General features: G+C 35.0%; 1 protein-coding gene across 3 annotated transcripts in view; it reads right to left on the bottom strand.

The window, feature by feature from the left end:
- EPHA3 (EPH receptor A3) overlaps nt 1–27924 on the bottom strand; it is a 346338-nt gene that overhangs the window by 229891 nt on the left and 88523 nt on the right. For all 3 annotated transcript variants that reach the window (XM_042903060.1, XM_042903058.1, XM_042903059.1), the window contains one exon: nt 26347–27007. In XM_042903060.1, coding sequence (XP_042758994.1) covers nt 26347–26941 — 595 coding nt within the window. In that variant the 5' untranslated portion in view covers nt 26942–27007. The remainder of the gene's footprint in view (nt 1–26346; nt 27008–27924) is intronic.

Below are 27924 nucleotides of genomic sequence, written 5' to 3'. Positions count from 1 at the left end.
CAGGATGGCCCCCTGATTGTCCCAGCAGCCAAGCTTTCTCAAATCTATCGACATGGCCAGAAATGGGTCTTCCTTGCGTGACCACCAAACTTGTGCTTTCTATTTTAAAAATACATATGTTTGAGTTAAACTTCATTAAGGAAGTAGTTTTATAAGTAGAAGTAGATACTTATCATTCTAGTCTCTAAAGTCTTACTACGCTGTGGTCCATGAACCAGTGTTGTCCAAATCATCTGAAACCTGGTTAGAAATGCAGAATCTCAGCCCCACACTAGACCTACAGACTCCGAGTCTGCATTTTAAACGTCTCCAGGTAGTCCATATGCAAATTAACATTTAAGAAGCCCTATTCTGTACTGCCAAGAAATAGAAACAAACAAGAGCAACTAAAACACAAGCAAGCAAGCAAACAACTAGTAGCTAGAAATGAGGGAAGGGAAAGGAAGAAAAAAGTAAATGTCAAACCAACTGCATTCCTTCTAAGTTAGGGGTTTAATAGAAAACACAGGGAGAGCCTGTGTGGCTCAGCAGTTGAGCATTCAACTTTGGCTCAGGTCATGATCTTTCAGTCTGTGGGTTCGAGCCCCGTGTCGGGCTCTGTGCTGACATGACAGTTCAGAGCCCAGAGCCTGCTTTGGGTTCTGTGTTTCCCTCTCTGCCCCTCCCCTTCTTGTACTCTGTCTGTCTCTCAAAAATAAATAAACATTAGGAAAGTTTTTTTTAATAAAAAAAAAAAAAGAAAACACATTGGTTTTACCTAAAATCTGTTCTGTGTTCATTTAAGTACATATATACTTGAGAGGTATTCATACAATATAGAAAGTATTTCAACATATGATGATATGCTCCAAATATTATAATTAGTTAAGAGTTTGTTCTGATAGAGGTTGTTAGTCTTTTGTACCATAAATAATTTACTAATGTCACAAAATGAAAGAAATGGCAGGTAAATATTTTGTCCAATAAAATGGCACTAAAATAGTTATTCTTTAGGGGACACCTGTGTCAATAAACTTAACCTATTCATCTTAGTGCAAGTCATTAAGAAACGGCTTCTTAAGGTTGCTCTAAGGGAACTGACTATCCAGATAAATCCCAGAAAGGCATGCTGGGGTGGGGGGGGGAATACCTGAGTTCAGATACAAAGGTAAACAAGACCTTGCCCTAACTAAAGGGCACACAAAAAAAGTGCTCAGTGTCACTTGTTAGGAGGATTACTAGAGCACAGAGGAGGCAGCATTTGCCTAGGGAGTTCAGGGGTTAGGAAAAAAGTTAAAGAACAAAATGAAGAACCTGCTAGAAAGGCTTGGAGGAGCTTCGAAGGCAGACAGAGGGGTTCTGGTGTTGACTACAGTCAATTTAAAGGGTCTATCTAATTTAAAGAGAAACTGAGACAAGGAAGTCTGTGGCCCTGCAGAGCACAGCAAAGCCTTGGTGACTTTGATGATCACCTCTTTCCACATGGGCATTTCTGCCTACTATTGGTTATAAAGGTAAAGTCCATAGACATGGACTACCCTACCCTCAAAAGGGTAGTCCATCCTACCCTCAAAGGCTGGCCCTTTAAGAATAAATTAGCCTATACACACTGTGTGTTAGCCAATTTGACAATAAATTATATTTAAAAAATAAATAAATTAGCAATTCCAGTGGAATCTGAAAGAACTTTGCATGAAGTCCCATGGGGGAAGAGTGAATCTTTGCTAGACCTTGGAGGACTCGAGGGAACCCAGAAGGAAGTGAGCTTAGAGGTAAAAGCAGAGTGTTGAGGACACCCCTTGGTTGAAAAGAGAGAGAAAGAGAGAGATGTTTGGGGCAGGTTCTAATTAAGACAGCAGAAAGAAGTGGTCACTTACTGGTTAATGTCATCAAGAGGATGTGGTCCCAAAACCCCAGATCCAGAAAGTGCCAGTTCTGCAATAATTTTTACATTCAGAGAAAGTATATTTACCTTCAGGTAAATTGCCTTTAAAATAAGTGCAGGCATGCCAAATATGTGTTCCATATTTAAAACTTTTGTCTCATGATATTTCCTTTTTTTCCTTAAGTTTACTTTTAATTCTCAGATGCCATGTTCCCAAATGTTTTCCCAGATAGCACCATGTTTGTTTTTTAAATGTTTTTAATGTTTGTTTATTTTTCAGAGAGACAAAGACAGAGTGAGTGGGGGAAGGGCAGAAGAGAGGGAGACACAGAATCTGAAGCAGGCTCCAGGCTCTGAGCTGTCAGCACAGAGCCTGATACAGGGCATGAACCCATGAAACATGAGATCATGACCTGAGTTCAAGTCAGACGCTTAACTGGCTGAACCACCCAGGGGCCCCTGCAGATTATTTTTCTTAATTTTTTTGTTTCCTCCTTGAAAAACAAAAGAAAGAAAGAAAAGAGAAGAGAAGAGAAGAGAAGAGAAGAGAAGAGAAGAGAAGAGAAGAGAAGAGAAGAGAAAGAAAAGAAAAGAAAAGAAAAGAAAAGAAAAGAAAAGAAAAGAAAAGAAAAAGGGAAAGGAAAGGAAAGGAAAGGAAAGGAAAGGAAAGGAAAGGAAAGGAAAGGAAAGGAAAGAAGGAATTATATGATTATGTGTTCTCATATATTTCTTTTCTTAGGTAAATTCAATCGTTAGAAATATGATTGGGGGGTGGTGTCTGGGTGGTTCAGTCGGTTAAGTGTCCGACTTCAGCTCAGGTCATGATCTCGTGGTTCATGAGTTCGAGCACCACATCCGGCTCAGAGCCTGGAACCTGCTTTGGATTCTGTGTCTCCCTCTCTCTTTGCCTCTCCCCCGCTTGCACTCTGTCTCTCTCTGTCTCTCAAAAATAAATAAACATTATTTTTTTTAAAAAAGAAAGAAATATGGGGGGGGGGGGGAAGATGTGTACCAAATAAGATTTCTTTTAGTGTTTAATGAATTGTTTTCATTTAGAATCAACCTAATATGATAGAAAGGATATTACAGAAGCATAGATACTTAGCCATGGAGAAAGCCAGTGATGAGGGCCACCGTGCTTGTGCTTTAAAACAAAGTCCAGAGCCTGGAACATAAAGCTTTTGTAGGAACCAATTTAGATTCAGTGGTATGTATGTGGGGGTGGGTGTATATGTGTGTGCGTCCATGTTAGGGCAGTGGAACCCCATCAGTGGAATCTAGCCATATTGTAATATCTGAAGAAAGATAAAACCAGATGAAAAGATGATTGATTTACCTAAAATAGTGTCTTGATCAAATAACCTCCCTTGAGGTGATCAAAATCATCTAGTGCAATGCTTAAATTCAGTGCTAGCTTCATTCTACTTTTCTCTTTCATTCTACTCAAACGTCTTCAACAGCTAACCCCACACACAAAACTTGAAGAAATTTAAAAATCTTTGGCCTAAGCCATCCAGCCCTAACATCCAGCCCTCTGTATATACCTATAACATTCCAACAAAACTATAAAATTCAGGCAAAGTGAAATGTTCTGTTGTTCAGGGATGGAAATGATAATTCTAGGTGAAAACTTTTCCTATCTTCAAACTTTACACTGCCTTAAGAGGCCATTTTCACTCATTAAAATTTTAGCTTCAATGTTACATCCTTTACGAAACCTTTCTCTTCTCTATAGACACTACTAGTCTGCTGCTGTTAACTGGATGAGTGACCTTGGTAATAGACCTAATTCCTCTGGATCTCCATCTCTTCATTACAAATGTAAAGTGGTTGGCCTAGATCTATGAATTTCTAACTTTAATTACTCACATGCTCCCTAAAATAATCTTTTAAAACCTATATACTGACTCATATATTTTCAGTTGGCATTATAATGTTTCCTCGTGAATGTAAATAATTGGAAATGATGTAATTTCCAGCATATTGTAAATACTGACATTTGAAAATAAAGCTGTTATACCACTCTTTTAAATACACCCAATGGAAAAAAATTTTAAAAAAGGGGGGAGCACCTGGGTGGTTCAGTCGGTTAAGCATCTGACTTCAGCTCAGGTCATGATCTCATAGTCCATGAGTTCAAGTCCCATGTTAGGCTCTGTGCTGACAGCTCGGAGCCTGGAGCCTGCTTTGGATTCTGTGTCTCCCTCTCTCTGCCCCTTCCCCAGCTTGTTCTCTCTCTCTCTCTCTCTCAAAAATAAATAAACATTAAAATAATTTTTTTAAATACACCCAATGGAACCTAAATACTATAGTGATTTGATACTCACTATCATGTAAAAGTAAACAACTGACAATTTATTAGGTCTTCCTTAATTTTGAATGACAACGGAGAACTGAAAGCCACTTGATCTGAAATAGAATTCGATACACACCCATCTTCACATTTTCAACACGAAGTCTTGAATTCCCATTTAACACTTACATCCAAAGAACAATATGCCTTAATAGGATTCCAGAATCAACACGAGACGAATACTTTTCTTTAGAAAAAAATTCAAAGAGCAACTGTGAAAAGGTAAGTGTGAAGAGAACTTGAGAATTTGGGCTTAAACACAAATTCTCACACAAGTCAGTATCAGTACGTATGAAATTGAGTATGTGGAAACTAATTTCCTTAAAACCATATGCACATGACCCTCCTGGCTATTCTCTGTGGATACTCATGTACCTCAGTTTGGAAATTAACGTAAGTACTTACATCTTTCCTTGTGTGTATTTATAGAGTACTCAGGTGTTGCATCCGACACAGTACTTTGCCTAATGCCTTGAATTTAGTACTCAACTAATATATATTTATCTAAAATTCATAATTTGTAACACCAAATTTAGGCTATATGATAGCGTATCTAATTATACATTCACAAAATCTGTATTTAAATGAACACGGCTTTGTTATTATGTTTTTCAATATTTATTCCCAAACATGTTAAACTGTCTGATAAGAGTACTATAGTACAATGAGCTCATGGATATACTATATTTATTAACACCAGGAAATCAATCTACTATAACTACATTCGCAGGCTTACCATTTGCACTTTCTATAACTTTCTTCCAATGAACACTATATCTCAGTCATGTTTTCATCTTCCATATTTTTCTTTCTTTATAGATTTCTGTGTATCACTTAACCACACATTACCAATTATACTTACCCTGTCCATGAATATCCACCAAAGGGTGAAAACTGTTTCCAGCAGAAATTTTTTTTTTTTTTAAGTGAATCTAAGCAGGCATTTTATCTGGGGACCATGTGTCTAACAAAGCAGGCATTTCTAACTAAGTATACCAAAGTCAGTGTTACAGCAAATTTACTTTGCAATGTTATCACATATGCCAAACATAATATTGAACTACCAACAAAATGACTGTTATGCACAATACACTATAATTAACCTTGTAAATTCACTGTATTTACAGCCTTAACATGTATGTACTTTGGTGAAAGGAACCACAGTGCTGAAAGCAAATGTGAAATTTGCTAAATAAATTTTTAGAAGCTTAAGTCATTTGACCTTTCCAGTTTAAACAACCTAATATAGGAGTTAGTCATTCTTGGATATGGGACATTACAAACAAACTGCCCAAAATAATAGTCATCATGTTCTGGGATATCCTTACTCTGAATTATTACAATAAATTTCCCTGAAGAGTTTAAATGAATAAAATAATAATACTCAGTCTCCTGAAATCACAGGTAAAGCTATGAATCAATCATCCCTCCAGTATCTGAGAACACACAAATAGGACTTACAAGTTGTTCCTGGAAGGGTACATAGCACTTGAGGAATTTTGCTCCAAGTTCCAGGGTTTAAATTTATATCATGACTTATAAGATGTTTTCCTTAGCATACTGAATACTGACTTAAACATTCAATCTTCAGTGATATATAAGTTCCTTACTTCAATTTAATATTTATTCAAGAAACACACAGGAAATAAATTATGATTGATAAATGAGAAATCAGACCTGGAAGTGATCCCTTGGGCTTCTATCTTCAATACCTAAGCAAGACTACCTCCGAAGTCTGAGGTGAATTTCCAGAATTTCCAAGAGAGCAACTATTACTTATTTATCAAAGGCAATTTGAAACAATTCACTTAGAAAATGATTTAGCATTTAGTAGCCACGATTAGGATCTCAACGTGAGAACTTCTATTTAAAAAAACAGTAGAACTGAAAACACTTAGGAATAGTAATAATTTAGAAGTACTACATGTATGAATACACATACTATTTATAACATACCAATTACATATTTGACTATTTGACTGAAGATTTACATATAAAATGCAATGAGTATCACGTCTTCATGGAATTCTCTTTTTAAACATTTTTATGTCTTTCTCTCTTTCTCTCTGCCTTATCATTTGTCCTCTGCTTTCTTACTGTTAAAAAAAGAGACAACAGGCCCCAAATGGAGTCACTCATGCTAAACCCCATGTCAGCACACCAAAACTTAATATCTAATCTAATCGAAATTTCAAATGTCTCCCAGGAATGTAATCTTAAACCAGTAAATCTAGAATTTTCTGGTCAGCAGTAGGGAGGTAATCTGCCTACAGACCCCTTCTGTCCCCCAAAGGAAGGTGACCTTGCTTGAAACAATACACTCTTTTCCTTGTCTCACCCCCTTTCTGCCTATGAAAGTCTTCCATTTTGTACAGCTCTTTGGAGCACCTCTCTAGTTGCCAGAGGAGATACTGCTCAATGCATGAATCATTGAATAAAGCTAATTTGATCTTCAAATTGCTCAGGTAAATTTTGTTTTTTAACACTACCTATACATACAGACATTACCACATTTATTCCCACACCTCCCTCTCTTACAAGGTTACACAATGGAATGCATCTGAGGGATTTAAGTGTGATCAAAGTCTCAGTAATCATGCTTGAGCTTCAAACTTTACGATATTTGCAAAGTAGCTAATTATTTGGCACTGAATAAGAACTGGTGTTCTACACGATAAAGAAAAAAACACTGTCACAGGAATGTAATTCAGAATGTATAAATAATTCAGATGGTATAACATGCCTTGTTTTAAAAGAAACAACCCTGAACCATGTTAGACAGACCATCAAAACCAATTACAGAACCAAGTAAAGTTATTTGATTCTGAAAAACTATCCAATCATGGATTGGTCTAAGTTCTAAATATATAAGAAATGAAGATCTCTATTTTGAGCACAGAAATATTGTAAAAGACAAACTGTGTACTGTTCAGTTAAATTTTATTTTGTTTGTTTTGGCCTTTTCTTTAATATATAGCAAACTCTGGCTCTCTGGATTCCTGGAACTTGGAGAAAAGCAAACAAACAAACAAAAATCTTTCTGGATAGCTGACTTTTCCCTGTAACTAAGGCTTTATCCTTGTTATAAAAGCTAACACTTACTAAGTACTTACTCTGTGCCAGAGTCTGTGTTGAATATTTTATATCATCCTCCTAACAACACTACCAAGGAAATGCTTTTGTTATCTCTTGTCATCTCCGATTTACATGTGAGGAAATGGACCCAGATTAGCTAAATCCTTTGCCCATAGTCACATAGTGAATACGAGGTAGAACCAAGATAAAATCCAGACCTTCTGATTTATACCATTTATACCAATAAAAGCATTGATACTCCTAATCATTGTCTTCTGTGAAAGAGACACTGTAAAATGTGTAACTAATTAATTCGTTACCAGAGTGAAGAGAATACAATTTAAACATTTATTGATACTTCAAGGTCACAACCATGAATATTTCTACTTGCTCTATAGACTTTGCACTCCTGAGATCCACTCAGATTTACTCAGCCGTGGAAGGCTGTGGCCTGCTGTGGTCCCAGGAAGAAGTATCTTGACCACGTGTGTATATTATCATAGTCCTTCTGGCTCTTGTCCTATTTCCAGGCTGTCAGTTGTGGTGTTTACTATATTTATTATCTTTTCCCCTTTTCAACGTTTCGATTTTCATCTGCTATCAGCTTTGAAACTGAATTACTCAGCAAGTTAGAACTCTGTGTCTAAAGTAGGGTAGATTCTGACTGGGGCCTCAGTGTTGTAAGAATAAAGAACTGCACTACACAAAATTGTGTCAAACCTACAAGACCTATTTTGCCATCCTGTTTAACGGTGAGCAAGGGTATTTTCTTTAAAATTATTTGGGGAAAAATGTATCTTAGAAAATATCCTAGGCTGTCATGGTCTAATTTTATGAACTTCCATCTGTTTAAAGAAGATGATATTTTGGGGCACCTGGGTGGCTCAGGTGGTTGAGCATCCGACTTCGGCTCAGGTCATGATCTCATGGTTTGTGGGTCCGATACCCTCACTGGGCTCTGTGCTGGAAGTTCAGAGCCTGGAGCCTGCTTCGGATTCTGTGTCTCCCTCTCTTTCTGTCCCTCCCTCACTTATGATCTGTTTCTTTCGCTCTCTCTCTCTCAATAAAGAAAAATTTTAAAAACATTTTAAAAACAACAAAAAAAATAAAGAAGATGATAATGTTAAACTAAAACAAATATAGAAATAAGTGAGTGATTGAAATGTATAAAATCTTACAGTTGGTAGAACATGTAAAGGTTCCATCTCATTTGCTTTCAAATCCAGTGTAGTTTGAGAAAACTGTTTGAATATACCAAAAGCTTCAGAGGAAGTATAAAGGGTACTCAGAGATTCATAGGATTTATTTCCTGAGTTTCTCAGACATAGAATCTACTAGATTATAAAGAGATTTTTTTCTTATCATTACAATCATCTAAGCAGCAACATATAATCATGTCCCCATAACTGAGTAGCAAATGAGTAACAGCAAATAAAATGTAATTACTAAGTTACAACCTTTCAAATCTTTACATCTTAAGATAGTTATTCCACAGGATGGATCATTTCAGCTGTGGATAATTTGACAATTTTCAAATGCCTTTTCATCCTTTACTTGTATTTTTAAAAAGGAATCCATTGCCTTTTCAATTTATTTATTTATTTTTATTTTGCTTTAAATTGGGAAAGTAATGCCACAAATCACAGAAATCTTTTTATTGTGCATGAGAAATTGGATTTCATTTTCATTGTCTACTTTCAATATTTTAAAGAGTATTTAGACTGTCTGGGTTTTATAAGTGTGGCTGTATCCTTAATATAAACTAATGGCTATTTCTAGTACACTTCCTTCTTCAGAAATTAAGGCAATTACTTTCCTGTCACTTCTTCTCTGGAGGCTTTCTTCTAAAAAAAAAAAAAACCAAAAAAACAAAAAGGAAGTTAAAAAATATTTAACGATAAACTGGTGTGAGGCAAACAAAGTGTTAACTAATATAGCAGAATTTGTGTTATCATTTTATTGTTAAATTACCTATTTCAAGTAATCTGCCTTGAAAGTGACAAAACTTTGTCCAGTCAGCCAATATGGCTGACCAGCCAAATATTTACATTATGTCTCTGTTTTATAAAGCTTATTTATGGAAAACGATTTGTGCAGGAAGAAGGAGTGATTTATTTTCTAAAATAAAAAAGGTGAGGGTATAACAAATACCTAGGTATGTGTGTTCCTATATCTGTCATACGTGCCTTCATTCAAGAAAGTTACCCACGTTTTACTATTGCTTCATTTTTTCCTGTTATATATAGATATAGTACGTAATTTAATAAAGAAGCAAAAATATTAGTAAGAAAAGGAGCCGTGAATATTCACACAAAAATATGTATTTATTAAACACAGATTTTGAACCAGGCTCAGAAAAGATTCATATAAGAGCAAAAAGCACAGCTGCTAATTTTAGAAAGGTTACAATCTACAACAATAACAAAGTTTTATATTCGCCTAAAAACTTAGTATCCATATTTTAGTATCAGATTTGTTATCAACATTTTATTGCTATATTTTTTATTGCTATATTTTTTATTCTCTCATAACTCTCTTAAAAATATTCTAGATCTACGTCTATACACACAAATGTATACACACACATATAGTATTATATAAAATAAATGATTTAATGATTTTAACAAGATTCAAGCGTATAAAATCAAGCAACCCCATCATCTTATGCTAAGGAATCTTATCGGATTTAGATGTGTATCAAGTCATGTAAAACAAATATAATCCCACAACTGTGCCGAGTAAATCTCAGGTTTACAACTGGACTAAGCTAGTACAGAAACTATCCTCTATGAATAGAGCTGACAATTCCTCTGCAGTGCTGACCCTTGTCTGGAGTTTACAGCATGAGCTTGGCTACTCGCCAATATGAACAATGTTTAAATTTTTTTATGGCAGCTCAATGAGCTTTCAAACGTTCATCTGCTTTCCTTACTGTGCTTAATAAAAGGCAAGCCAATGTATTTTCTCATTTCCTTTTCATCACTAATAAGAGCAACCATCAACGTTATGAAGGATATAGTCTGCTTTTACTTCTAGCTTTCTTTCCCCAGTAGCTTTGCACTGAAGCATTAATGGAACGCCATTATCCTACCCATCACCATTACAACAGATTTGGATATAAAGCAGCATATATCGTGTCACTAAAACATAACAATTAGGTACAGTAAAAGCCCTTGGGAATTATTTATGTACTTGAACATCAACATTTTAAAGGAGTTTTACTGTATTAATGAAATAGTTACTTTATGTAAGTCTTTACAGTCCAGAAAGTTTAAAAGATTAAGACATTCCTGAGAGCAACACAAAACTTTGTAATCAATGACACCAATAACATTTTCAAAGAAAGTTTCACATATGATCCTTATATAAAACAACCTGATTAATAGTAGGAATACTATTAATAGTAGGAATACTATAGGAATAGTAGGAATACTATTAATATTAATAGTAGGAATCAATTAATAGTAGGAATCATGTACATTTTAAGCCATATCTATTTACCTAAAAGATTTGTTATTTAAATTTTTAAAGTTAGGCATTCTATATTTATTAACTTATTTTGTGTGCTGCTTCATTCTAAAAGCAATTAAAAAGAAATATAAGAATGTATGCAGCAGCCCAACATCATCTACAGTTCAGTATGATATTCTAATCCATACTTCACTCATTTTAATTTCTTTTAGAAAGATGTTTAAGTACATTTAGAAGGACACATATTATAGTGACTAAACATGTATATATGCTAAGTATACAGTGCTAACGTATGTGTATACATGGATATATATATATATACTATGTATCCATATATGCATCTCTATATGTGCCTATAATATATGTACATGTCACATATGTATATAGGCACAAACACCACATATATAAATACACCTGCATATATATTTACATGTATGCATGTACACACATATACACACACACGCACACACACACACACACACATATCTCCGTGTTTATGAGATTTGAAAACATCCAGTATGTGTAGCAGATATGTCAGCCATCTCCAAAATTCATTTCCAATCTGCCACTTGGAGATCTGTCAAACTAATAATGAAGCATATTGTGCAAACATACACACTGGGCACATAGCGAGTGTTTTCTGAGTCCTGGTTCCCCACTCGCCATCATCTCCCATCAATCATGTCCTAAGAAACAGCAGGGGCAATGGAAATAGAAGTAGAGGTAATGAGAGGTGTGACTCAGTTCCACATGCACGGAAAATAAAGGCCACAGATACCCTGTTAAAACATTTTTACATTATAGTCTTACTCAATTCTATATTGAGAAAAAGAGGAAAGGATTATGTTAATGAATATGAAGTTCTTGCCTCTTTAAGTAACTAATGCCAACCTTTTTTCTCAACTCTAAAAACCAAATTCTCTAGGGGTGCCTGGACGGCTCAGTTGGTTAAGGGCCCAACTCTTGATCTCAGCGTAGGCTGTGAGTTCCTGAGATTAAGACCCACATCAGGCTCTGTCCTGACCTAAGCCTGCTTGGGATTCTCCCTCCCTCTCTCTCTCTCTCTCTCTCTCTCTGCCACCCCCCCCCCCCCGTCTCTCACACAGTCTCTCTCTCCCTCTCTCTCTCAAAATAAATAAAATGAAAAAAATAAAATAAAATAAAAAACAAAGTCTCTAGCCACATCCTTGGCTGCAAGAATTTGCTTATTTACACATTATTGTGACTTGTAAAAGTATCGGCAAAAGAAAAATGTTAGCTTATTATATTATGAGAAGGACTGGGTTCCAGAATTAGATCTCAGTTTATAACCTGGCATTGTGACACAGGGCAAATTAGTAAATTATCTTAGCCCTACCCTGGTAAATATGGCTAATAATATTTACTCTATAAGGCTTTTGTTGAGGATCAAATGGTGTATTAATCACTGAGTGCATACTTGGCAATCAATAAATGGCAATTCAAATGTATTTACCTCTTATCCTTGAGACAGGATATGTACAATTCAGGATGCAGCAAATTACTATTAAATATTTTTTAAAAGATGAAGAAGAGAACACAAAGGGAATATACAGGGAAAACATAAAATTGTGAAACAAGTGTTGGTGAAGATGTGGAGAAAAAGGAACCCTTTTGCCCTAGTGGTGGAAATGCAAACTGGTGCAGCCACCATGGAAAAGACTATGGAGGTTCCTCCAAAAGCTAAAAATAGAACTACCCTATGATACCAAATACCCTTTCGGTATTCACCCAAAGAATGTGAAAACACGAATTCAAAAAATATATGCAGCCTTGTGTTTATTGCAGCATTATTTACAAGGGCCAAACTGAGGAAGCAGCCCAAGTGTCCATCGACAGATGAATGAAGAAGTGATATACATATTGTATATACGATATGAAATATTATTCAACCATAAAAAATAATGAAAGCTTGCCATTTGCAACAACATGGATGAAGCTAGAGTATATTATGCTAAGTGAAATAAGTTAGTTAGAGAAAGACACATACAATATGATTTCATTCACATGGGGAACTCAAGAAACAAAACGAGCAAATGGGAAAAAAGAGAGGCAAACCAAGAGACACACTCTTAACTATAGAGAACTGATGTTTACCAGAGGAGAGATGCTTGGGAGACTGGGTGAAATAGGTGATGGGGATTAAGGAGTGCACCTGTCATGATGAGCACTCGGTGTTGTATAGGAAGTGTTGAATCACTATATTGTGCACCTGAAACTAATATTACACTGTATGTCAAATATACTGGAATTTAAAATTAAAACAAAACAAAACAAAACAAACCTGCCTTCTGTTCTGCAGTCAAATTCCTAAACATCCTTTTTTTATTTTATTCTTGCCTAAACAGATTTCTCCTTTCACATGAAACAAAATGTGAGTTTAGTATCAAAAAAGAATGTTGCCGGGGCATAACTATTTGTAGGATGTAGGAAGACATAACTCTTGTGCTCTCTTATAGAGAATGCACACAAGATACCATGACCGTGGCATGAATCAATTTCCAAAAGTGAAAACAAGGCAGTAGCCTGAGGAACACAGCACTTCTGGCATCGAGCCAGAAAGCAATGTTTGTGATGGGTCTCAGATATTTCTGAGGAAACAGAATGGAAAGTATTGCATAGCATCCTCAAAAGCATCCTTACAGTAACTACAACCCTGAGTTTCACAGGTTATTTCTACAAACACAGGCTAGGCTGATGGGCCTCTGGTTCCTTACTCCCCCTGGCCCTCTTCACTAGGAAGGCCCAGGGAACACTGGTCACACACAAGTGCTCTCCACTCAAATTCCGTTCTCATTTCTTACCAGCTACAACCTCTAATCTCCTCTCATGGGAAAGGAGGGCAAGACAGCACCTTCCTCAGAGGCAGTTGAGAGGATTAAATAAAGCACTAGGCTCAGATATTCACCAGAGGACTGAAACAGCTGATATTGAGGTGCTGCTCTCGTATCAAAGAGGAACAGTCCTAGAACTAGAACCAAGGAACTTTTTATACCAAGACTATTAATACAATATGTGCACTAAATAACCGCACCTACCTGTCATCTTTGCATTAGTAACACATTACAGAAAAAAGAGAACCAAATGTCAGATTTGATGTCATGTCAGCACGTCAGAGTAGCCTAGAAGGGGACTAACTCCATAGCAGCTGTCCGAACCCTTTGCTCAAGGAAACACCCTCAATCTCCAAATGCTTTGTCTTTGATATCTCTTTTACTACTCTGTTCACATTCTCAGTTCGTGCACTACCAAATTCCAGCCACTGAACGTCAGTCACTTTTTCCAGCTCTGTGCAAGTAACATTCTTCCACTGGTTTTAAATGTCCACCTTCATGTGAATATTCCTGAAGTCGTTACTCTTTCTCTCACATAAAGGATCTTAGCTTTGTTTTTCTTTGCAGAAGGATCACTTTCTAATGATCTAAGTAGTTAGTAGGATTTCATATGCCTTTAGTAGGATTTCATATGCCTTTAACAGTTTTATAAATTTCTAAATAAATTCCAAGTGAATCCCAGAAAGGATAAGGCCCGAGGTACCATCATGAGATGCTTGGGCCTGGGTTCCAATTTAGGCTCTACTAATATGTAATTTGACCTTTTTCCAATTTAGGCTCTGCTAACATGTAATTTGACCTTTTAGCCTTAACTTATATTTATGTAAAAGAGGGGTTATTCTAGACCGGGGTCTCTCAACCTTGACATGGTTTGCTTGGATAATTTATTGTTATAGAGGCTTCCCTGTGCATTATACGATATTTAGCAGAAACTCTGGCCTCTAAACACTAGATGCCAGTAGCAATCCCCTCCCCAAGCTGTGACAACCAAAAATACCTTCTTCAGACATTTTCAAATGTTCCTTAGAGGTAAAATCACCTGGGGGGAGAAATCAGTCTACACTTTGAAACTCTATGGGTGGCACACAGAAAGAATCTGCATTAGCATTTGATTCCTTGATGTCTCCACTAAAATCTAACTTCCTTGAGGGCAGGGACATTTTCTGTTGTGTTTTGTGTGATATTTGTGGTGGATACTTGGTATAGTAGGTATTCTTTAAGCTTTGTTTGATGAAAATGGATAATGATGGAATATTTAACTCCATAGAGATTGAATCCTCTCCATTTATTACCTCTTAGCACCACATTTTTATGAATCTCTAAGCAATATTCATCTTCCATACTTACTCCATTTCTTTTCCCTTATGAACTTATGGATATTGTGCTTGCTTCCTTTTAGCATAAATTCAGCTCAGGTACTCTTTAGAATCCAAGATGTTTGGGAGCAAGAAATGTATTGTCCTTCCCCCCAAGTTCAGCACATTAATCAATTCAATTCTGGATGCCATAAAACCTTTACACATGTTGACTGATAGACTGAAATATTCCACCTTCAATATAGCAGCATGAGATAGACAGCAAATGGATCCAAATCTCTGAAATATACATTTTCTTCTCTAATAACTACCAGAGAAGTAAAAAGGTTCCTTTCCAACCATTTATATATACAGATTCTATTCTGAGTTTCACAAAACTTTACATGCTCTTTGTGCATTAATTCAAGAATGGTATTCTCTCATCCCATAGCATATGCTTTCTCTTTTCTTGTTGAAAGTGAGTCTTCATGTCAAAAAGCAGCAGCTGTTCTCAATTACAGCATCCACTTTTAACCTTTTGTGGCTTTGTAGCTGACCACTGAACAGAGAATTCAGGAATATTTTACATGGAGGGTCTTTCACTATTAGAAGCCATCCTTACTTCTTATTTTAATTGTGTTTTTTATAATACAAAAAGTCTGCGACCGCTCATACAGTGGGTATGATTTTCACGATGTCGACTCACCCTTGGAATCTCCGGGTCTCCTCTCACAGAACAAATCTTTGGCTAGAAGTCCACACTGTGGTAGTGTTTCTAAAGGACAATCAAACACATCTCAGAGGACTATCGGGATAATGGTAAATAACATGACCAAAGTTTACATTACTTTTTTTCTCCTATCATGGATTCTGATCCCTAAAAGAGACATCCATAAGTGATTACAGTTATCTGCCAACAGGATGTTTTGTCCGCTTTCTGGACGATGAGAAGCTATAAGAACAGAGCATACATGCAGTCTCTCTAGTCATATGATTCTTTCCAAATGGCTCTTCTTACTTTAGGAGCACTTTCATCAAATATTATCAAAACTTAAACTTCTCTCCCCAATTGCTTTCTATTAAAGTTTACTGCCAGCTGTCAGAGCTGTAATGTAAACCCTTATTAGCTCTTATAAGTTCTACTCTGGAACTAATAAGGGATTGTCAAAACTCCAAACACAGACAGAAGTGGGGGGAGAAATCACAGGAAAGAAGGTGGAAAGTGCACAACGAATCTGTACTTGCAAAGCAAACGTTGTGAAACTATTACCGATGCCTTTCACAGAATCTATGTATCTCAAGAGGGAGAAAAAGATCTACTTCTCAGTTTATTTTGCATAAGGTTGGATTTCCCTTCCTTTGATAGGAGCTGACTAGAAATAATGAAACAATATGGAAAAGTTAATGAAATATCAATTATCTCTTTTTAGAATCATAACATGTATTCTGAAAAACAATTACATCGCATTCTTCAAATTTTACAATCTAGAAGCTTTGATAATATCTGAATAGCTGGAAAGAAAAGCAGGTTGAAAAATTAAAGATGGATATTCTTGACAAAAGCCATAGATTATGTATCAGCTTTAAAATATTTGTTTTATATAAGGGCATGCAGGAAATCAGAACTGAGGAAGACTGTCTATATAAACCCCAAAGTAGTCTAAGTTAAAGAACTGAAATTTCAAGACTTCCTTCAAACTTAACTACTTGATTGTAAATTATGATGCCAGATCCATGAGCTATTTGACAAGGTGATATTTATTAAGCTGCCAAATAATTATAATTTTCATATGTTCAAAATATCTAATATCCCATCTCTCACAGAGAAATGGGCTTAGATGTGTCTTTTCCTTTGAAAATTCTAATCACTTTTCAGAGGTGTTTACATTTACTAGATACTTAGTGTTATACAAAACAATGTTCTGATCTTCCTTTGAAAATGAGACTGAAAATGCAATGACAGAAACAACTTCTTTCAAGTAAAATTAGAGCTATTTTACTTTCTGCAACTTAAATTATTTTTCCCATGTCTTAAGTTCCCAAAGTAAATATTGTATTGGGAAACTCAATCCATATTTTCCCACAGATAGGCTCCCAAACAATTTCAGTGGGAAAATTATTTGTGTGGCCCAAAGAGTATCTATTTGGCATATAGGTGTTGCCTAAATTATTATTTCCACCTTTGAGACACTGGACCAGGCAAAGTATCTGAAAGTTCAGAGATTTTAGCATACTTAAATAAAAAATCATAAAAGCTAATACCCTACAGCTATTTGACAAGGGATGATGTGAACTAGGTTAAAACCTTGGGAAAATATCTTCATACTGACCTGCAAAATGGCCTTCCAGGTCAAGACAAAAAGTACTAAAAGACCTATTGACAGAAGAAATGTCTTACTATTTTTTCCTCTTTGAATAATGGGATTGGCAAGATTATACAACTAAAGTTAACCCATACAAGGTAAAGTAATTCATATTTTACTAACACACTGTAATTCTCATTTAGCTGTAAACCTGTGTTATAATGTTACCAACATTTATAAAACCGCCCATGATTTTTGTCTTTTACGGTGATTCATTGCTGATCATCTAACTTGTACTTATTAATTAGGAGGTATTTCAAATAGTTACACATGAATTCATTCTACTCCTTAAGTTTAACAACAGTCATATCTCTCCTAAATATGTTTGCAATTAAATTGGCTCTGACTGCTCAAAATAATCTGATTTGTAGTTTTTACAGAACAAAGAACTCACATTTCTTTTTAGTATCTTAAATATGCAAATCCACGGTTTAAATTTATACTGTTTGTTTTTATACAGATTCAAAAATGAACTACAATGTACATAATTGTAGTCATTTATACAGATTCAAAAATGAACTACAATGTACATAATTACAATGTACAAGAATTACATTCTTAAATGTACATAATAAATATTTAAAATAAATCAAAGAGATATAGTTAGTTTTATACAGAGTCAAGTAAAATGGTTGGACAAATATTTTTGCTTAGTTGATTATTTTTTTTGACTCGTGATTTCTTCAAGGCAAGAGTATTATTTATTGTTATAACCTCCCCAATTACTTAAGCTAGTCTTTTATATGGTGAATATTAGGATGTAACACAGTGAAAAACGTCTGGGCTTAACATTTTTAAAATGTAGAATTTTTATTTTATTTTGCTATTGTTATTTGTTTCCTAAACTATATTATCTTAAATCAGTTAAAATCTAAAAGCCTTTCTGGGTCTACAATTAATAAAAATGTCCATCTCTAATTTTAAGGCTGCTTTTGAATAATCAGCAAAAAAAAAAAAAAACATTCTAGGAAGAATTAGAGAGTGAGTCAAACACTAGATGGGAAAAATCAAGAGTGACTGATGTTCAGAAGAAGAGAAATAAAAGCTAACAATATGAGAATAGAGGAAATAACACCTGTGAGTAAATAGGCTAGAAGCTTAATGAAACTTAAAATGAAGTCTCCTCGGAAAAGGAAAACCCTATTTGGAAGAAGGTAGACAACCAATGAATAAATAATGAATAGGCAGATATATAAATTCATTAAAGACTTTTTCTCTCCCGCCAGATGTCTCTAAGGCCTAAGGTTTAAGGTAAGAGAGAGGCTGTTTGAACGGATGGGTTTGTCACATCTGTTTTAACACAGATGAAACAAGAAAGTAAGAAAGATCACACATTCCAATGACACCGATGACTAATCATAGCAAGGATGTTCATATACCTTTAACCCACCGCTAGGCACTCTACAATGGGCCAAGTATATATTCATTGGTAATTCTAAAGGGTAGGTATTATCATTCCCCTTTTATGGATGAAGAAACTGAGGCTCAAATTGTTTAGCTGCACACTTGCTAAGCAGCATTCTGGGGCTCTTGATCCAAGCACTCAAACATTTGTCAGTGACAAGAGTATTTTGCTAAATAAAACAATTAAATTCAAACTGAAGTTTGAGGGCAAACTTGGAGGGTTTTTCTGCATCGTGTTAATGCTACCATAACTTACTATATAAATTGGTGAGAAGACACAGAAACTTGTATAAATCAAGGGTTTTATAGCCATTATAAAGCTGTCACAATGTATCTGTCTAATTCACTTGAAAGTTATTTACATTACTTATTAGTGGCATATTTCTTTTATTAAAATAAATTCACTGGTTTGAAGAGGCATGGGTATGCAACTGCTAAGAGCAAAGTGGTGATAGAGGGTTGTCATTTTAAACTCAGGGAAAACAAGTAAATTTTTCATAATTCAAGGTAAGAAACCTGGTAATTTCAGTGCAGTAATTAAAGGAGGAGGCATCTAAGTACTAGGTGTGTAAAACAAAAACCATTTCAGCATTTTCCTAAATGCTGAAAATTTTCCTAAATGCAAAAAAAATTTGCTTTATTATAGGTATGTGAGGCAATTGATTTTCGAAAGTCAGAAAAACAATATTCATCATAAATTCATAAAAGAGAAAGGTATTCTCTCAACTACCATATAAAATATTACCTTATCTCATCTGTTCATTAATTAGTTTAATGATAGTCAGGTGGATCTAGTCTTAGCTTGTTGCAACTGTGTGCGACCTAAATGTCAAATGTGCTCATTTCGAATTAGATGAAAGTTGTGTCTGAAAGACCTAGTAGATTCAAAGACAGCATAAAGTATGTTCTCTCCAGAGCTTACTTTCTAAGCATGCACAGTTGGAATGGTTCATTCAGTAAGTATTCTTTCAATAAGTATCTCATGGAGAATTATACTCTGCTAGTTCAAGGCATGATGCTCCTAAAAAAAGAACAAGACGTGGCCCCTTCCCTCAAAGAACTTTCAGTCTAAAAACAACTGGAAAGAAATGCTTCTGAATTCATTAAAATGTATGCACTCATTGCAGTTCCAGAAGGTGCAAACAGACTCAGTAGTAAGTGCTAAGAAACTTCAACAGAGATTTTCAATTTTCTCTACCTCCTCTGTCAGAGTAAGCAGAATCTCCAAACCATTTTGTTATTGAAACCCTGACACGTTCTTTAAAACTTTCTGAATTGACAGAGAAATGAATGGAGAGTAAGAACTGATATCATAAGTCCTAAGTGAAACAAACATAATTATGGACAATCATCAAAAAGTCTAGATGTCTTCATACATCATATCAAACACACTTTTCTATTAAGCTGCTAATGTACAAAAACAAGGAATAAAGTTTGCATTCCACAATGAATGCACAGAGATAAAACACAGAGCAACAGATTCTTCGGTGACATTAATAAGGTATTTGGTACATTAAATCTAAACAAAGTTTGTAGGAGCAGGAATATTTATAGTAACCTCCTGGTATCTGCCTCAAATGTAATTAATTGACTATATAAAAAGCCATTAGCATTCTCATTTTTTTCTCTCCAAACTAAATCAAAGCAGATAACATAATTTATTATCCAGGATTAAAAGAAATAATAATAAAGTTCACAAGGTTTCTTGGCATTCATGCAAAATTTCTTCACATCTCCAATCCTTTTTTTTTTTTTAACATTTATTCATTTTTGAGAGACAGAAAAACAATGTGAGTGGGGGAGGGGCAGAGAGAGCAGGAGACACAGAATTTGAAGCAAGCTCCAGGCTCTGAGCTATCAGCACAGAGCCCGATGCAGGGCTGGAACCCACTAACCATGAGATCCTGACCTGAGCCGAAGTTGGATGCTTAACCGACTGAGCCACGCCAGTGCCCCTTTCACATCTCCAATCTTAAAAAGTTAAAAGAATTATGGTGGGATGTAAGAAGTAAAAATGATTTCTCCAGTGAAAGAAATCAAGTTTATTTTGATTGTCAGTGATTGAAAGCCCAAATAATAGATGATTTAGGTTTGTAATTTTAATTTTTAATGTTATCATCTTAAAAGAGCTTTATTGACATCCTGTAAAAACAACTCAACCTGCAATTTGACCACATCCAGCAAGTTTACCCAGGTAGCAGAAACATGGCCCAAATGCTTAAGCCACAAACAGTAAATTAAAAGAGATACCAGGATTTCCTTCTCTATCATTAAATTGAGAGAGAACTTATTTAAACTAAAGCCATATTTTAAAGTTATGTATTAGAGAAACTAGCAGAAAACCAAGTCTAATACATGATTTCTTACTTTTCTTACTAATCAGTACATTACTTTTTATCAGATGAAGCATGTGTGGGTTGTTTTTTTTTTTTGTTTTTTTTATGTGCATTTCTATTTTACCAAATTTATCACAAGCACTCTCTACCCTCCTGAAACTGCCTTTTTCTGTATTTCCAGTTTGCATGGCATGCAATTCCTGAATGACTCTTTAGTTACCAATATCTCTTTCATTCCTCTCTTATTTTCTTCCTCTAACCAGTCCTTGAAAGAGAACGGTGTACCACTTTCTATTCTTAGCTTTCCCGTGTTCTTTTTTGGCACAGAAAAGGAAGAGCAGCAACATGAAGCATCTAATTGTAGAACATTTTAATTTCCTATCACTTATATCCTCCCACACCAATACCTCCTTCCTCATTAACACTAATAACTTATTTTTAGTTTAAACTATTATTAACTTAGCTCTGTTTAATAATTCAGTTAAAAAATCTATGTTTTTTAAGAGCAAAGACCGAATATTTTAAACACATACACACTCTCTCTCTCTTTCTCTCTCTCTCTCACACACACACACATACACAATACACATAGATTTTTGATCTACGAATCAAACTAATTTAGCAGAGATAATGTTTATCTTTGTTTTCCTAGTGTCTAGCACAGACTTTAGTACATATTACAAAACTCGGTAATTGTTGAATAATTGAATAAATGGTGAAAAGATATTTTCCACTACTTTTTCTCATTTCAGGAAAAATATACTGTTGTGAAAAGTATATACAAGAAAAGTGTAATGCAATGGTTAGGGTTCTTGTCCTGTACAAAGATAACTTTGGTTTTAATTATAGTTCTGAAACTGATGGATGAGCTTTTTGACAAGAAAATGTTTTTATCAATACATTTTTCCTATTTTCAAATGGACATTGTCCTATTTTCAGCATGCTTAACCAAATTTCAATTGTCCCAATTATCCATTTAGGCTGGAATAAATGGTTCAGAATATTTCATTACTAAGGTCAGAAAATGATCTGGTTATGAAATTTAGATCTTCTATAAAGCCTTCCTGTGGAACAAACTCAGAACACAAAACTCTAATGGGAGAGATATCTACATATTTTGAGATTTTGAGATAATGATTGAATAAACAAATTATAAACTTTACCTTCTAGAATATGTAAGCTCTGTAAGGTAGTTAGCCTCTTCTTCTTACTCCAAAAGTTTCCAATCCCAACAGTGATGATCCAAATCTCTCAATAAAGACTTCTCATTGTTAATGAATAAATTCCACTATTAATTTTGAAATACTCAAAATTAATCTCTCCTTCCCCTACATTGCCAAAGTTCCTTGTACTCCTGGTAGAAGACTGATTGGTCTGTCTTGCATTAAAATTATTCATTTATGTATTTGTCTTTCATAGTAGATGGTGAGTTCCTGCAAGGTACATACAATTCATCTATGTTTCCCCGTGTCTGGCACTTATTACTTTGTACTAATGGATGGTCAAAAACACATATTGAATTAAATTTGGTAGACTTTTTTTGTATATCTAAGATGCTTGGTGATCTATATATCCAGATTTTATTAGATATCACCCAGGCTAAGCTTAGTCCTCCCAAAATATGACATTTTGGCTATTTGGCTAGTAACTCTTCCAAACAATCTAGAAACAGAAAGATGCGGGAAATGAACTGAAATAGATAAACCATAAATTAACAGATTCTTAGTTACTTTATGCCAACTCACTGCGGTCCTCCTCCTCCTTCAATTTACAGTACTCTTAACTCCTGTAGAATCTGTGTCTTCATGGGGTTTCTTGGTCTCTGTCACCACTGGACTAAACCACAGGGAAGCTGTGTGGATTGAGTTTGAAACTTCAACCTTGAATGAGACGGCCTGGTTTCAGATCTCATCCAGCACTTATTAAATACACGAAGGCAAGATATTTAACCTGTGAATGCTTTGTTCTCATTTTTTTGAATGGAGATAATAATAATATGTGCCTATAGGTTATTTGGGGGATAAATAAAGACAGCTCATGGATATGAGTTGGCATATAAGCACACTGTCTAGCATCTGGTAAATAATGAATGAATGTTGCAAAAATGTTTTTGAGTTCTGATACAGTGCTTTGAATGAATTTGGCATCCATTAAATATTCCTTTAAATAAAGTGAAGGACTCTTGTTTTCTTTTGTGTTAGGCAACTGAAATTCCATGGTCGCTGATCTCTGTGTTAGAAAATTATCCTGAGATTTTAAAAATCTAGCTGTATATGTATTCCAAGTAGTGGGTATGTTAAGCTATTGTCCCATCCTTTTTTTTTTTTTTTTTAAAGAGTGACACAATATTTTTTTTTGGAAAAAAACAAAACGAAAGTGATCACATGAAATATACGAAGTTTGTCTAGCTATCTTTTTATCTGTTTCCTTTCTGGGGATTACCATTCTTCTGTGTGCCTGAATATAAGCAGTGCTGATAGAATGTTGACCTGTGAGAGTCACAGCAAGCTATTTGGATCAGTCCTCAAGCTTTACTACAAAGTCAACCAAAAAAAAATTAAAAATTAAAAGAAAGGAAACCGTAACAGGCACAGGAAACATCAGCACCGTCACTGACAACAGCAGCAAAATTACAGGTTTTGCACCAGATACGGAACCAATTGGTGGAGTACTGGATTTTTTAACATGTAGTACAGTAATGCCCAAACTAATATATTTAAATAAACATTTGCTAAATATGTAAATCAGAACAAAGTAGATTACCTCGATGCATTGTTTAATAACCTGAATACACAAAAATGTTGCGATTAAAAAAGAAAGGAAGCCAAAACTCACCTGTAAACATTAGCAAACGTCAAGATATGACCCTAGGACCACACTCCACCTGTAAATTACATCACTAAAAAAATCATCCCCCCTTTAAATTACAATCACATCTCACTTCATGGGCCATCTCTAATTCTATTATAATTATTTTTACTGATTTATCTTCATGATCTTTGTCTTGAAAAAATGTGCTATTAATGCATATGTATCTCATTCTGAAACTAGTATTTTCAAATGCTGAGAAAGTCTGTGATGACATAGCATTACTATATCGAAAAGATGCTGTTGATATCCTTCAACATAATAAACTACAAGAATCAAAGATATAGAACTTTGACATAAATGTTACCTCTAGGCGTAATCTTGACATAGAATGTAATAGCATAGTAGTTACTTTAAAAAAGTAGTTCAGTAAATTAAAATGAGGTTAAAATAGCAATTTTGAATTCATTGTGATTTTTTTAAAAATTTTTTTTAATGTTTATTTTTGAGAGAAACAGAGACAGAATGCAAGTCGGTTAGGGGCAGAGAGAGAGGGAGACACAGAATCCGAAGCAGGCTCCAGGCTCTGAGCTGTCACCACAGAGCCTGACGTGGGACTCGAACTCACGAGCTGTGAGATCGTGACTTGAGCTGAAGTCGGACACTCAACCGACTGAGCCACCCAGACACCCCTCATTGTAGATTTTCTAAATACAAGTTAATTTGACTTTTTTTATGTGCTACTAGTTTGTCTTCAAGACAGCATGTAACATAAGTTAATTATTTGTATGCTTTATTTATTTGTATTAATACTTTTATATGATTCTATTTACCTCATTGATACTTATTTTTCATTTCCTTGTAACTTTCAATATGATTATAAAAATATGAAAATTATTTTAAATCCGAACATCTAATGATTAGGTTTCTTGCTCAATGTCATATTTTATGAGATAGTTCTGCATAAATTGATGCATATTGATTTCTCTGAGAAGGAGACACATCTATTCCTGTGCTGGTGTGGATATCAGAGACTGGTTCAGTAGAGACCAAATTAGAAAGAATGGACTTTTTTTTTAATTCCTCCTGAGCTAGGCCTTTATTATTTTATTTAAAATAATTCTCACCAATATCATATATCACAAAGAATACCACAGTGACAAAATATGATTCAAAGTGGATTATAAAGGCTGTTGAGACTTCTCTCCACTCATGTATATAAGCAGGTAGTAACTACTATGTTGTGTCAATTTTAGAACTTTCAAAACCATCCTTGGTAACAATATTTCTGTTGGTGCTTGTCAAGGATCTAAACAACATGGAAAAGTATGAGACTACAGTATAGCCTTTGCTCTCACTACTTTTTTTTTCTTCTATAGACCTAGTCTATAGTCAAAAGCAAAGTGCTATGTTCTGTTCACATTGTTAGAAAGGTTAATTTATGTATAAAGTATATTCATTTCTTCCGCATGTTTGAGATTTAGAATGGCTACAAATTCAATTCATGTGCAGAGTATAACAGCAAACAAAGGTATTAAAAGACTAGGTTCCAAGGACTGAGTAAGTATTTAAGTTCTCCTATGTATTTATACATGTTTTAATAATAATGTCAGTGTGTTCTTAAACACTAAACTTTGCCTAACGCTAAATTAACAAATCTTTGGATTAAATGGAAATTTTCATCTGATATGTCATATCTTACGTGAAAAAAAGGCTATCTTTTAATTTTACTTCTATGAAAATAGAGTTTTAATAAAAATCAATTTGATGGCAGAGCTCAGGTTCTTTGCTACTATATGAAGACTCGAATATGCATTGCAATTGCACACTGCATTGCAGGTACATTGCATTGCACCTAAGCATTGGTACAGATATTTTCCTGGGCAGTCTAAAGGGCCAAATCATGAAGCAGAGATTTCTTTTAAAATTACCCCTCAATACATCAAACACTATGGTATCCACCCTGGATTTTTAAATAAAATAATCGCTATTAAAGCACTAACACATTGTAAGTGAACGTGTATTTGATGAACAGATACCACTGGAGAATACATTTTATAACAATGAAGTATGTACCACTATGAGGCAGAGAAGCAAACAATGTAGTATCTTATTCTGTTAGAATTAGATTACCTGACTGCCAATAATGTTTCTTCCCTCTACATAAAAGAGACAGTTTTGGGTTTGTTTGTTTGTTTGTTTGTTTTTCCAGTTGATCTGGAGTTATACTACCGTGGTCATTAAACAGCAGAGAACACTTAAAAATAGCATATGTAACACCTCCAGTGTGGTTCAGGCCAGCACCACATAGTCAAACACGTGAATATCTCTATAACAAACTGTGGATCAACACATCAAGTGAGATAAATTTGGTCTATAAATAGACTCTGTTCAGTTTGAGGCGTGTTGCTTGAGGCATGTTTTACTGCCAAGTGAGTTCAGGCTGCGTTCATTTCTTTCTATGACTCAATGATAAACCCACAGGTGAGTAATACAACTCAAAGGAAAATAGAGAAGACTCTTACCTTGGCACATAAAACCTCTTTCTTCATAGCCAGCATTGCACGAGCACTTGCCAATGGGTACAAGCCATTCACCTTCTGTACTGCAGTACATCCTGGGAGGATCTTCCTCCTTAGAATTGTTAACACAAGAACCTCTAACCTCCACCAGGGATTGGGAATCCATGGGTACTGTGTCTGGAAACATGGCCAGATTCTTCACCGTGAATGGGCACTTTTTGAAGTACACTCTCACAGATACCAAGGCGACACAAGCACCGACATCTTGAAATGCCAAATAAAATCCCTTTTTGTTGACAGGACCTACTTCTCTAATTTCAGTGTTGAGTTTAAGAATACGGTCTCCGAGATCCATTTGGGTGAAACTTTCATCAGCTGCAATAGTGTCAATCTTTGTAAACTGGTGTTCTCGAAATTTGACCCCATGATCATCATCAGACTCCATGTAGTACAAGTTGAAAGTCTCTTTGCAAGTTCCCAAAACCAGTGGAATGCTATTGCAATCCCGTAGAGTGAACTTGAGCTCCACATAGATCTTCTGAGCTGAGTTCCTAGGGACCCAGTTTGTCCTCAGCCAATTATTTTGACTGTGATCCATGACATTGCACACCTGATAAGTCCTGATGGGTGTGTAATGTTCATCAACACCACTGATCTCTTCCCACTGAAGAATCAAAGGAGAAAAAAATGAGAAATAATGAAATAAGCATAATGAATAATAATGCATACAAGATCAGGGTATTAATGGCATCTCAGAAAATACAAAATATTTAAAGAGAAACTTCAGTGTTACTCATTAAAGATCATGTTATGGAACAACTCCATAACTTTCTTATTTGTAAGTTTATTATTTGCAAGTTTCTATATTCATCGACACTAAGTAATTTAAAATTTTGACTAACACATTTGGATTGTATTGTGGTTTTTCAAATAGTCAGGAAAAAATTGCCTGGCAATTGATTAAAACCAGTCAAAGATTCCAGTATCAAAAACCTCAAATCAATTATGTCAAATAACACTATGAAATGGTTTTATTGTACATATATTTTTATTGTGTTTTTTTTTGGTTTGTTATTTAAAAAGAGAATGAAAAATACCACTGCCTACAACAAATTTTTATTCATCTTTTTCCAATTTGGTCCAGAATTTTGTAAAATCAGTATCTAGGCATAACAAGGTGAATCTGGATGATGTCATTACCACTTATCTCCATGCATGACATTTTTTTAATATAACCATTTCAAGGAATAGATATTGGGTGAACCATGAAAGAAAATCTGAAGTAAAAATACAAACATGCCTCCCCTGCCAACAAAATAAAAAACTAATAGTTATACACGGAAAGCAGAAGACGTAAATGTAGCGAACATTTCAATTCTTAATATGTTTTACTCCCATTGAATTTTACACAAGCAAGAAATAGGTGGCTATTTGGGTTTTCACTGTTATAGCAGTTAAGGTTATCCTAACATAACATGTATTCACTGTAAAAACACTTAAATAGTTTCAGGACTTTGTAGGACAGTGAAGCACTGCTTTCTGTTATCCTTGCGACAGATTTGGGGAAGCTTTTAAGTTAGC

This window comes from Panthera leo, chromosome C2 (genome assembly GCF_018350215.1).
Source record: "Panthera leo isolate Ple1 chromosome C2, P.leo_Ple1_pat1.1, whole genome shotgun sequence".
NCBI lineage: Eukaryota > Metazoa > Chordata > Mammalia > Carnivora > Felidae > Panthera > Panthera leo.
This window is presented reverse-complemented; position numbering and strand designations above follow the sequence as displayed.